The sequence below is a fragment of the Pollicipes pollicipes genome, unplaced genomic scaffold, assembly GCF_011947565.3.
Source record: "Pollicipes pollicipes isolate AB1234 unplaced genomic scaffold, Ppol_2.1 Scaffold_7262;HRSCAF=8765_pilon_pilon_pilon, whole genome shotgun sequence".
Taxonomy (NCBI): Eukaryota; Metazoa; Arthropoda; class Thecostraca; order Pollicipedomorpha; family Pollicipedidae; genus Pollicipes; species Pollicipes pollicipes.
The window spans coordinates 22459308-22472683 of record NW_023597055.1 but is presented as its reverse complement, the minus strand read 5'-3'; the positions used below and the strand labels follow the sequence as shown (position 1 = coordinate 22472683).

At 56.1% G+C, this 13376-nt stretch overlaps 1 protein-coding gene across 1 annotated transcript; it reads right to left on the bottom strand.

Moving 5' to 3' along the window:
• Positions 1–195: 195 nt before the first annotated feature.
• LOC119113352 (tyrosine--tRNA ligase, mitochondrial-like) lies at positions 196–8921 on the bottom strand. Its single transcript, XM_037237663.1, is given in 12 exon segments — positions 196–259; positions 1209–1334; positions 1842–2097; positions 2439–2647; positions 3273–3357; positions 4284–4376; positions 4378–4431; positions 5005–5095; positions 5714–5898; positions 6681–6828; positions 7498–7654; positions 8815–8921. Coding segments are annotated over 11 exon segments (1437 nt in total). The 5' UTR covers positions 7653–7654; positions 8815–8921; the 3' UTR covers positions 196–224.
• Positions 8922–13376: the final 4455 nt, after the last annotated feature.

The following is a 13376-nucleotide window of genomic DNA, read 5'->3' as shown; positions in this document are numbered from 1 at the left end:
TCGTGTGTCCGCTGAGAACTCTCCACAGTTTCAGCCGAGAGCATCGGATGGAGAACGCGGCCGTGCGTGTACCGAGAACTCTCCACAGCCTCGGCCGGCAGCATCGGACCGATAACCCAGTCGTGCGTCGGCTGAGAAATTCTCAGTCGAGGAGCGCTGACAGAGTGCCGACCGCCGGCCGCTGAGGCGCGGAAAGCCGCTACGTCTCGTGGTCTCGCCTCCTCTCACACCCACTTAACTATGTAGAAGTTCTTCTTGCCTGTGAGCCGGGAGCCTTGTCAGTGCCCGTGGCTGCACGCGGTGACCAACGCGATCTACGGAACAACATCGATGCAGGGGACGCTCACAGCGGTACCGCAGACGGTGCTGCAGACGCTAACAACGGTACTGCAGACGCTAACAACGGTACTGCAGACGCTAACAACGGTACTGCAGACGCTAACAACGGTACTGCAGACGCTAACAACGGTACTGCAGACGCTTACAACGGTACTGCAGACGCTGACAACGGTACTGTAGACGCTGACAGCGATACTGTACACGCTAACAGCGGCACTGCAGACGCTGACAACGATACTGCAAACGCTTACAACGGTAATGCGGACACCCACAACGGTACTGCAGACACTAACAACGGTACTGCAGACACCCAGAACGGTACTGCAGACTCTTACAACGGTACTGCAGACGCCAACAACGGTACTAGAGATGTTTTACGGTAGAACACATGGAACGTTTTTGAAATGAAATGAACAAGAGTTTGGAAAGCTTTCTGCGTCTAAAAGTAACTGACACGCTATGTGGACGGAATAGCTGGGTTAACAAGAGATAATAAGAACGCCCATTTACGCTCCTATGAACTGGTTTTATTTCGCGGAGTGCTTTGATACAGTTTGGAGTCTGGATGATTGTACCTGGGCAGTGAGGGCGGAACAGCATGTCTACAAGTAAAGACGTTTTCCCATGTTTTACAAGTGAGCCAGTTTCTACTGGTACATACTGGTTCATGCGGGATGTGACCGCCGAAAGCGACAGTGGAAAACCAGCAGCTCAACCCCCTCCATCAACCGTTTCAACACGAGCCTTCTAACTCTAGCGCGGCACAAACATATCACGCCCGTGGCCGGAGCGTCATGTGGATGGCGCGTGACAGAGCAGCCCCGATACCGCCAGCGGCCGGCCGATCACGTGGCCAGCTCGAGACTCACCGACCCTGATGAGCGTCAGGCCGTTGGGAAGCACGTGACTGTCTGCTGTGACCACTTCCTCCGTCGAAGCGACGCGGCGCTGGTTGATGTGCAGACCGCCGGCTTCGATAATGCGCGCCGCGTCCGCTGGCGGCAGCACCGTCGCGGCGTGGAGCAGCGGACAGGGACAGTGACGTCAAGGGTCTCCCACATGTTCTACCGATGTTGATTTGGTACGGGTTTCCAATGGAGACTGATTAACCCAAAGTGGTTATAATCCCAACGCGACTGCACCTACATTCCGATTAAAATTCCACGTTGATAAATTCCCGCTGCGATAGCGAATGAGCACCGCCAGATTACGCTTGAAGTGGCGTGGTGTACGCCTGTAGGGACCCTTTATTGAAGTCCGCCATCAAAGCTGTTGATAACCAGCCAAACAGCTGTCGCCGCCCAGCGGCCGTGATGACCTGGAACCTGAGTCGGCCTCTATGACCGAGGACCGTCCGCGGCAGCCGGCACATCTCCCGCGACGCCGGGCCGACCGGCGGCGCGGGACAGGTGGTGAGGACATGAGGAGTGGGCGCATCGGACGGGCACGCCAACAAAGTCACCAGCGGCCGTTTTCGGCGGCGGCGACGGCGACCGACTCACCGTCTCTGCTGAAGCAGCCGGCCGCCATAGCCAGCTGCTGGACGGTCAGACCCGGCGTCAGCATCAGCTCGGTGACGGGCGAGTGTCGGAACATGGCGCGCAGCTCGGCGTCCGCCAGCCCAACCAGAGCTTCCGGATCGCGTGAGTAGATGGCGTGGGTGACACGCTTAGCCGAGCGGAGGCCGTCGGCGCCGTGGACGAGCATGGTGACCGACTCAGCGAGCTTCTTCTGGGCGAGGCGCGACTCTGGACTCGCCTGCGGCAGAGTAGGAGAGTCGCTGGCCGCACGACGCCCGGAGCCCGACAACCGCAGCGGCGACGTTCGAGGTCAACAGCTGCGACGAGCCTAGGCGAACCCCGCCCCGAAGCTGAAATGAGACGCCTCTCACCATGTCATGAGCTGGCGAAAAATCCCCAGAATAGTTGGAAGGCATCTCCGCAGTGATTTCGAGCGGCGCGTCCGGTGCGGGGCACTTCACCGTCTAGGATCCCTCCCAATCCCCCGCCCGCTCCCGCCGCATCCCCGCCCCCGCGAGTCCTCGCGCCACGCGCCCACGAACACCATTCAGAGGGCGGCGCGCCCACGGCGCCACGCACCCTGTGCCTGGTCACGATCTGGTCTATGTCTGCCGGCGGCAGGAAGGTGAAGAGGCGCAGCAGGCGTTCGACGTCCCCGTCGCCGCGCCGCACCCAGTACTGGTACAGGTCGAACGGCGAGGTGCGCTCCGCGTCCAGCCAGACCGTGTTGCCGGCCGACTTGCCCAGTTTGTCGCCCTCCTCCGTCGTCACCAGCGGCACGGTGAGGCCTGGTGGCGGTGGCGGTCGGGTAAGCGGCGATTTGGAACGTAAGCGGTCGCCGCTCTGCCAGACGGCGGGCGCCATCTGGCGTCTGAGCCGGGGTGGTCGTCTCTCGGTGTTGGAGGGCCCCCTGAACGGTCCTGCCAAACAGCGGGCGCCATCTGGCGCCTGACCTGAGCTGGTCGTCTCTCGGTGTTGGAGGGCCCCCTGAACGGTCCTGCCAGACGGCGGGCGCCATCTGGCGCCTGGCCTGAGCTGGCCGTCTCTCGGCGTGGTTGGACCCCCTGCACAGCCGGCCAATCGGCCGCCAGCCGAGCGGAGTGCAGCGAGCTGCGTCGGGGCTTCGGTCACGTGGCGTCCACGACCACCAGTCTCCGCGGAGACGAGCACGCCGTCATAGTCAGCATCATATGCGTTTTGCACATCAGCAGCGGCAGCGAGAGATGTTGTCAACGCAAGCTCTTGACCGTATTCACAGTTTTCAGGACAGACGTGCTGGGGCAGTGACACATGTTGTGTCCGTGGTCCACATAGTCACGTCGGACGAGAAAAAAACAACGCGTGTTCGTCGTCATCAACACAACAGGCGTCACGTACGCATCTGCCCTTGACATTCTCACTCTAAAAACTCACCGAACAGATCCACCTGTTCGTCGGTGGTGCCCGTCACCAGCTCGTACCCCGACAGCATGTTGCCGCGCTGGTCGGTGCCGCCCACCTGAGGGTCCGCGCTCACTCAAACACGCGCACGGATGTGACGTCATACCATGACGTCAGCGGCACGAGTAGGAGTCACAGGTACAGTGCGTGGCATGGTATTACAGTGGTTTTGCGCCGAAGCGAAGGGGACCCTCGCGCCGGACTATCACGCGCCCATCACTATATCGCAGACTGGTAACTGCCCACCACTATATCGCGGACTAGTAACTGCTAACAACAAGGCGGGGTGCAACACATACCGCCTGGGCGTTACAGCAAACGCATGTCATCACTTGACGGGGACCCGCGGAGCGGTAGCACCAGTTACGGGGGACCCGCGGAGCAAACACCACTTGACGAGGACCCGCGGAGCAACACCCACTGGGCGAGGACCCCGCGGAGCAGCAACACTTGACGGGGACCCGCGGAAGGAAGCAGCACCAGTTGACGGGGACCCGCGGAGCAACACCACTTGACGAGGACCCGCGGAGCAACACCCCTGGACGAGGACCCGCGGAGCAGCAGCACCAGTGAGAGCATTTCCGAGTACAGAGAGCGAGCACGGTTGAGAAAACTGTGATCAGTCACGGTTACCGTTCACCCCTCAGCCCTCACCAGCCATGCTGTGTTGTGCACAGCAGCCGGGGGTAACACCAAAGTGACAGCGGCCTGTGGTACCACACTCAGCGACACAAGGAACCTAATGTCAACGAGCGGAAATAGCGTACCAAAGGGTTCATAATTACACCCAAAATTAAGATCAGCTTTGTCGAGGATCATATGGCCGTTATGGCCTTATTTTCCTAGCTACACTGGAAACGCGACATACGAATATTAGGCACGCTAATTGGGCGAGAGGCTGGTAGACAAAGAAGGCCATCGCTTTCTAGCAACAGGGGTCGCCCAACCACCCGCCGGCCGCCGACGGCGCGGAAGTCACCATACCTGGAAGCAGCAGCCATGCTTCCGCCACAGGTACAGCCAGTCGTAGGCCTGGAACATCTGGTAGGTGAACTCGGTGAAGCTCATGCCGTCCGGTCGAGGAGAGTCGCGACTGCACGCTGGTGCGGGACAGCATGTCGACATCCGAAGCCTGGCGAGGAGTGCGGCATGAGTTGCAGCAGGGCGTTGCGGAGGGGTAGGGTGGGGTAGGGTGGGGCAGGGTGGGTGTGGGGGGGGGGGGCGAGGGGCGCCAGTTGTCAATGGCCATTGGCCACGGCCAGGGTAGGCTGCTGGGCTTTATGGCGGAGGCCGACAGCGTCAACGGCTCGGGTCAGAGCAGGGTCCAGGGCTGCTGGGTTTTAGGGGCGGAGACCGACAGCGTCGACGGCTCGGGTCGGAGCAGGGTCCAGGGCTGCTGGGTTTTAGGGGCGGAGACCGACAGCGTGGACGGATCAGACCGGAGAGCAGGGTCCAGTGCCTCGGCGGCCAGCGACCGAGGGCGCTCGCCGTCCGTCGATATGGCGACACACGCAGCACTGAGCCACACCCATGATCTGTAGTCACAATACTCTGTGGTCATGGACACTTCAAACGTGAGCAAGTCGTGCAGTCGAAGACCGAGCACGCATGGCATTGCAAAGCTCCAGATTGGAGCCATGTGCATGCAAAGGTTTGTTGGCCGACGTACAGCAATGCCATGCCTCCGCCATCAGTGAACCGCCACGTGCGCTGCCGCCTCATCGCACCTGCGGCCGATGATGGAGAGGAAGTCCACCAGGGAGTACTCCGAGTACCAATCCGCGTTGTTTAGCACGCTGCAAAAAGACAGACAGCTGCGAGAACATGTCCAATCCCGCCAACAGGTGAGCGTCGCGACACCAATACAGGCGACACCCGACACCTCCAGTGAACACTGGGAAAAACCAGCCCATGTCTGTCCTCAAAGGAGGACCACCAGCGGACCCCTGTTTCCTAAAGCCACACAACAGACAGGGTCCGTCATGCACCCTACCCCATCGCGCCGCCCGGCCAGCCACTCCGGCTGAGCCAAGGTCGACCTGCAAGGTCAGCTATCGACGGTGCGGCCGCTGCAGATGCTGACATACATCGGCAGTCGGCCTGGACACCGCCAGGCCTCATCAGATCCGGCTTAAGAGCCACCAGCGACGACCGCCACCGCCAGCTTTTGACTCCCGGTTGTTCACTGACGCTAAGGTCAGCATCGCCGCTCTGAGGTTTAAGGTTGTTCGGCAGCTAAGGTCAGCATCGCCGCTCCTGGGCCCCCAATCTGACACAGCCCTTCCATTGCCTCGTTTTGACTTCCATCGTAAGTTCCGAACCCTTAACCCAAAACTTTCGACCCGACCAGGAACGGCCCCGGTGACCAGGCCGCTGTGGCCAGCTGGTCACACGCGGCGCTCGGCGAGCCGTACCGCAGCGGCGTCAGCGGGTCCGTGTGGCCGTGCTCGGTCCAGAAGTGCCGCTCGTGGTTGGTGAACACGCGCCGCACATTCTCCTCGATGGCGGCCACGTGCCGTTCGGTCGTCTCGGGGTCGAGCGGCGCACGTTCCGTGCGGCGGCCGCTCGGGTCGCCGATCTGACCCGTGGCGCCGCCTATCTGCCGCAGGGGAAGTTTGGTTTGTGAAGGGGGTAAGGATAGGTGGTGCGAGAACTACGCAGGAAGGCGCACTGGCTGACGCCGTTCTGGACAAGACACGCGACTTCTTGGCACTTCTTGAGTATGAGCTGTCCTCTGGAGTAAAACAAATCAAAGTGGGTTAACTGAGCCGAGCTTTTACAAACCACTCCAACTCCTCCTCCTATGAAGATGAAAAGAAGAAGTAAATACTCTTTCGGGACCCATCAACAGGAGACAGACCCAGAACGTGATGTTTGGGTTGTTTCTGAGACGGACGCAGCTGCCAAGATCAGAGCATCACCACTTGCCACGCCAACTGCGGGTAACACCGGAACGTAACTGACCCCACATTCCAGGCCCAGGTTACTCATCAGCCTCCGGCTAATCAATTCACAACCGAGTTGCGATGTCTGCGGAAGTGATGTGCTGGATGGCACCCTTGAGGAGCGAGAGAAAACTTTCACTGCGCGCCATGATCAACAATTGCATGGTAAACTCATCACAAGAAATGGCAATGCCAGTGCACGTAATACAGCCTCATCAACAAACCGTGGCCCTTCAGCCCCAGCAGACCCTCATCATCTGCTGCCTGGGGGGGGGGGGGGGATCGAACAACGACGCCGTCTATCACACACACTCCCCTCGAACCATTCGCACCAAGCTTCCGTGACCAAGCGGGACCGCGCAAAGGTCCCCTCTTCCAGACAAGTCCGTGCTGCGTGACACCGCGGGCCACGCGGCCGGCGTCGCCGGCACCTCACCACTGTCACCGCCTCGTGGCCGGCCCGCTGACAGTGCAGCAGCGCCACCAGCACCAGCAGGTTGCCGACGTGCAACGAGTCGGCCGTCGGGTCGAAGCCGCTGTAGAAGCACTGGGTGGACGCGTTCAGCACGTCCTGCAGGCGCTTGCTGCGGCACAGGGAGAACAGCAGCGGCGTAAGGGGCCGGTCCAAGGCGATAAGTACCGGCGGCTCCACGCCACATCAGTGTTAAGCTGACCACGGTCCGGGACGATGGCCATGCTTAAGGGTAAGGGAGGGGAGGCGAGGTCGGCGAAAGATTGGAGAAGTCCTCGGTTACAGTGACGCCACCAATTTTGAATGGACCAAGCTATGTGTACGCCCTGGGACCCGTGTGTCGCGTGACGGCGGATCACGAGTACAGCCCCATGTGACGGTGCATCACGAGTCCAGCCCCACGTGGCGGCGGATCACGAGTCCAGCCCGATTTGACGGTGGATCACGAGTCCAGCTCCATGTGGCGGCCGATCACAAGTCCAGCCTGCTGCGACGGTGGATCACGAGTCCAGCACCATGTGGCGGCCGATCACGAGTCCAGCCCAATGCGACGGTGGATCACGAGTCCAGCTCCATGTGGCGGCGGATCACGAGTCCAGCCCTATGTCACGGTGGATCACGAGTCCAGCCCTACGTGATGGCGAGTCACATGTCCAGCACTATGTGATGGCAGACCACATGTCCAGTCCCATGAGACAGTGGTTCACGAGCCCAGCCCATGTGACGGTGGATAACATATCTGGTCCTATGAACTGCAGCAACAGCTGCTATCAGTCCTTACCTGTCATCTGGAAAAACTTCAGACAGCAGTCCCCGCTCTTTTAGGTGTGTCAAGTTCCTGGAAGAGTACCATCTGAGTCTGGCACCTCTGATGTTTCTGGCAGTGCATCTCTGCTGGACGCCATGTGCACCCAGGCACCTTAGGATGCGCAACATCCTGCAATAATGACAATGTTGAATGGCAAGAAACAGATCAACATGGCTCACTGCATTGTGATGATTCCATAGGTGCCTTTCACATGCAAATAAGTCTCAAGATTTTTGAGACCAGAATTTCTTTGCAGTGACAGGCAGCAGTAGTTTTGGAAGCACCAGAGTTTCCCTGTGCATATTTTCCAATGATATCTTGGACCAAATGTCAGCTAAGGGATACCATTTTTATAGCAGAAGAGGATGCAGAGATGTTAGACTTGCTAAGTTTCCAGAATTGATTTGCTGCTGCCATGACAAAGGACATGATCACCAATTGCATACAGCTTTGGTTTCAGGAAGATAAATTTGTCCAAAGGATGACACTCAACAATTAGGTATTTAGTGACATGGGAGCACATTGAAGAATTATTCTGTTATGACTATATTAATAATTCAGTGCTGGATGATGGTCCCAAAATGTTCCAGTGCATAACCTTGATATTGTAAGTAAGGCATAACACCACTGATCACACCTGCAGCTTGGCAGCCTTCATAGTGTGCAGCTGATCATAGTGGCATTATGCATAGACAGCAAAATACTTGTCCATGAGGCACCACCAGTGCACACTGGCTGTGAGGAGACATGTGCCTGGATCACATGTGTGGATCCACAATTCAGGGTTGTGGGGAAATGAAAAGAATTTAACAGCTGCCTGAAGTTCTACAAAACATAATTTAGCCCACAATGGAAAATAAGCATTTCTTTAAATTTATCAATGAAAGGACAAATGAAGAAATGTCTATCACAAAATGCTTTTACCAATGACAAGAGCAAATATCTCTCTTTGATGCAGGTAAGACATGTGACTTGGGATGACACAGACACTCTCTTTTGATCAGCTCTGCACTCAAATGTCAACGCACCCAACCATTAGATGCTGTCACACATAACTACAATACCGCATCTCAAATGCACCACAACCAGAGTATGAATAGAAAGCATCACATGCCAAAAGGTTTGAGCCAGCAGACTTAAACACATCCCAATGTTTTCATCTAGTGTGCTCGGGATATATTCCATTGACACATTTAAACACATGCCCTAACAGAGATCAAAATCACTTTATTTTGATCAGGAATTCCACCAGTATTTGATCAGTAACATAATGCTGTTTACGAACGTAAGGCAACTATGTCTGCTGAGGCTATGTGGCACCGCCTTTCTCTCCGCTATCGCCGCGGCACGACGGGAGCGCACCCCGAGTAGCCAAACCCCGCAACCCTCCCGCAATCTCTCAGCTGAATCAGTAACGCTGGTACCCCACTCAGTTCATCAAATGCAATATACGAGCACAATTGTATGTACCGCGCCACGCTCAGAATCAAGCAAAAAAAGGAGCTAGTGCTCTTGGGCTACCAAATTGGGATCTTGCAAACATTTTACAGCTTCATAAAGGGAAAAACGCGTAAAAGCGAAACGAGGTGCGAAATGCGGACCTGGTGGAGCAAGACCCGCACACAGGGATAGTCCGCAGGGTCCTGTGAGGGGGAGGGGGGGGGGGGCAACGGGATTAGCGCCAAGACGACAGAAATAGTTTCTTCCTGTAAGCGACTCAATCGCTGTAGCATTTGAGGTTTGGACCAAATGCGTTGCTGGCGTGGTGCCTTTCTTGGTAATGAGGTGCCTTTGAAGCAGGCTTGGGTATATACGAGGGCACGTCCTCCCACTTAGGTTCCGAGGCGCCGAAGAATCTTCTGAAGCCAACAATTGAGGCCCGATTTGAGAGCCTGAAGTGCCTAAAAATTCGGCCGGAGGTGGTATTCAGGAGACCCGGCCCGCAGGGTCAGGGATTTCAATGTTAGCCAGAGGGTCACTTGCGCTGACCGGTAGGCCCTGAGTCGCAGCTTTGTGTCGGCATGGGTCTGAAGGCTCATTTTCCAAGCAGGAACAAAGTTGTTGCTAGTGGTTTACATTGTTCGGGGCCCAGCGTCTGCCAGGGGCCCGCAGTGCCTAACAGGGGAGCCCTGTGTTTGCAAGCGCCCCCGAGGCGACCGGAGACAGTGTTCAATGAGGTCCGAAGAGCAGCTCGTGGAGGGAGAGTGGGGGGCGCCGAGACCAATGATCAAAGGTCTGATTGGAGGGCACAAGGGCCAGAAGGCTGGCTTTAGACCACATAAAGGATCCCGGGCGGAAATATCATTCAGAGGGTCACTTCCACCGATTGAGGACCCTCTCAAAGATTACGGCGTTCGTATCGCCCAAACACCATCAATACCGGACAAAGGGTTCTGTGTCGGTCTGAATTTGGAGGTCCGGGGACCCACTTCCTAAGCAGGTGTAAGGCCGGGACCCACGATTGGCATTGGTCTGGTTACATGAAGCAATGATGGAGACCCCGTGTCGGTCAGAGGCCCGCGGTGCCTAACAAGGCGTCATGTGTCGGCAAGTGGTCCAGAGTCCGTTACCGGCTTTGTTCGAAAAGGCCCGAAGAGGGGCCGAAGGGCCTACTGGACCAAAGATCAAGAGCCAGATTGGGAGCCTGAATGGGCCGATGGGCCAGGAGGACTGGCCGTGGGTCACAATAAGAAATCCCCTCCCGCCCGTAGGGCCGTGACCTCCGACGTCAATCGGAGGGTCTCTCGCATCGATTAAGGACCCGTGGGACAGTGCGTTCCTCTCTTTCGGCCTGAGAACACTGACACCGAACAGCTAGCTTCCTTGTCGGTCCGAGCTCTAGGAGCCCATTTCCGAAGCAGGAGCAAGGCCAGGCTCGGGATATGCATTGGCCGAGATCTTGCAACATTGCATGACCTCTTTGTCGGTTATGGGCCCACAGTGCTTAACACAGCGCCCTGTGTCAACAGGAGGACTCGAGTCAGCCAGGGGGACATGTGCTGAACGGGACGGGCACGGGACCCCGAATGCCGCCTGCGTTGGTCGAGACAATGGAAGGGCCCCGTGCCAGTCAGGGGTCAGCGGTGCCGAACGGTGGCCCCTCCAGCTCAATTCCAGCCTTGAGCCCGTTCAGCCGAACTGGAACTGGAACTCTATGTGCCAATTCTTAGGCCACTTACGGCAATCCGCAAGCTTGTTACGTCATTGAGGGCCCCGCATCGATCTGGAGCCAACTGCGCAGGTCAGAAGGACTTCCGCGCCAGGAAGGGGACCTTATTTGATATGAGGTATCCTTCTAAGGGCTTCCGGATCGATTACCATGTCACCGCCCCATGTCACCAGAATGGCAGCCGGAAGGCAGCCCACACTGGGGCGGAGTATCCCTTCAGCCCTTGACCAGGAACGAATATGTGCCCCTAGCGTCCTACCCAAGGGGTCCCTTGCCCGAAAGTTGAGCAGAGTATGTCAAAATGAGCTCAAAAATGAAAAAAATTAACTTATGTTTGCTTGAGAACCGTCATCCTTTTGGACACTCTAGTAGTGAAGCAAATTGCATGCATAATTTTGAGCTTGCGCGCCCGCAATCTCTGAGCAGGAACACCTATGGTCGGGGCTGTAGTTTCTGTAAGACCGAACGGCGTTGACCGCTTCGAAGAACATCAGGCGGCCGGCAGCGTGCGCGCGAGAATGACCGTCTCGAAACAATGCTCACGACAGCCTTTAAAAAAAACCTGTGCCGCTCAAACATAAGACAGGGAAAGCCCTTTTTAAGATGTGGAGTTTTTTCTCTAACTCGGTTAGCAATGACAGCAACGTGAAAGGTAGAGTTTCTACCTGTACGTTTTCAGTTCTACCACGGCATTTTCATTCCACTACGGCATTTAGCTACCACTTAATGTTAGCCGAGGGGCCGACGCTGAGCAGCCTGTGGAGACTGCAATACCGAGGTTTTTGTTGCCAAAGCTTGCGAGCGGCAAATTCAGAACTCTGCTGCATTATTTTTCTCACGAATAAACTCTGACTGAACGTTGGACCTTTCCAGGCAAACACGCGTTCAAAAGTTCGCGGTGCCCTCAATTTCTCTGTAGAACCTCAATCTGAATTACTTCAAGTTTTTAAGGGCTTGGGGCTTGGAAAGAGTCAAAGGAATCATTGTGAAATGAAAAAAGTCGGTAAGTCATTCCATGCAGCTGTTACCCGCCCGATTTTTTTTAGTTTTCTTCAATCGACTGCAACGTTCCAACAAAATTAATCTCACGGTAGCTGTTGGCTCCAGTTTTGGTCATAGAAGGTAATGGCAGTAATGAAACAGAACAAAAATCGCATCCCCAAATTAACCTAAGCGGTCTTTCCAACCATGTGCCCCCCCCTGACCAAGGCTCCAGCTGCGCCCCTGGTACCACCCCACGGTGTGCTTCAGGTAACGGCTCTGGTAGACCTGCCCAAAATAAAGACATGAATAGCTTTCAGGTTGTGTTCTTCATACAAAAAGCCGACATTGACACGCCCCCGTCGTGCGAGAGGTCCCAGGCTGGCGGGCTCAGTCGAATACACTGCGGCGTTAAACCCTCAGCCTATTACTCGAACTGCGCAGAAGAGCCGTCCCAGGATCCCTGAAGGCGCACCGAGCGCGAATGTTGACAGGCCCACAGGAGCTTCAGAGCGTGCGACGTGGTGACGCGATGAGCTCAACTCATGCTCGTGACTCCAAAGCTTGTAACAGGCTCACAAGAGCTTCAGAGCGTGCGACACGACGCGACGTGGCGACGCGAGGAGCTCAGCTCATGCTCGTGACTCCAAGGCCGTGAGCAGGCAGCTCGCTTGTCGGACCGCCGCGCAAGACTTGACTACTCCCGAAGCGAGAACTGATCTCCGTCTACTGAACAACTTGAATGTGTCCCGAAACTCTTCCTCATCACTCTATGTGTCATGTCCATCGTTCACATGTCAACATTCTGTCTGATGTGTTATGCCCCAGAACTTGTGACGTTTGTAGTGAAATGATGTATGGTTTCATTATTCTTCTTTTCGACGTTGTTTTATTTGGTCGACACGGAGTCAGAACGGGAACGTTAAGGGATGTGAGTGACATCGATTACATAGCGTCAAAAACGGACCAAGGAAACAGTTCGTGCAACAATAAAAAAACAGGTCGATAGCAGACGTGCGTATGGACCCCCAAAAATTCCAGGATCCCGTAAGCAAGTATTCAATTGGATTCTGGACTTACCCTTAGGATCCAGGTACATGTCTAGTTAGTGGTCTCGAAAGCTTATTATCACACCAGTCTTGTGGCGCATCCTATCCATCCTATCCATCCTAGCCAAGCCAATTGGCAAAGGGAAACTTCTGCTTTTTAGCTGCAAATGGTATCTAATTATCATCAGCCTAATGCTCACACAATTTGTTTTTATCCTATGAGGATGTATGTGTTACTTGGATGCAGGTTTGGTCGGCTTCAGTGCTCCGTGAGCTGGGATGGGCGCTGTTTCTGCGGATGCGGTGTCTGCTGAATGGCGCCTGGCTGCCGAAATTTACGGTAAACTTATGATGCAGGCATTTAGGAGTGACCACGACTTAAATCGTCAGATGTTTGTCGTCGAAGGTCCCCTTCACAATGCAGTCCATTATTTGCTTGTGATGTACAATGTCGCGACTCTTGGACCGGGTATCGATGCACGGGTGTACGGACTGCTGCTGATGACAAGGGGTGCATGCATTGGAACTGGGGAATGTCAAGTGGCGGCCCGGGAGCGCTGCCAACGGAGGGGAAGGGGAGGGGCAGGGAGCCATGCCCCTGGAGCATCGCGTGGTGCGTTTTCCCGACGGCAGCGACAACTCTGAACGGCTCG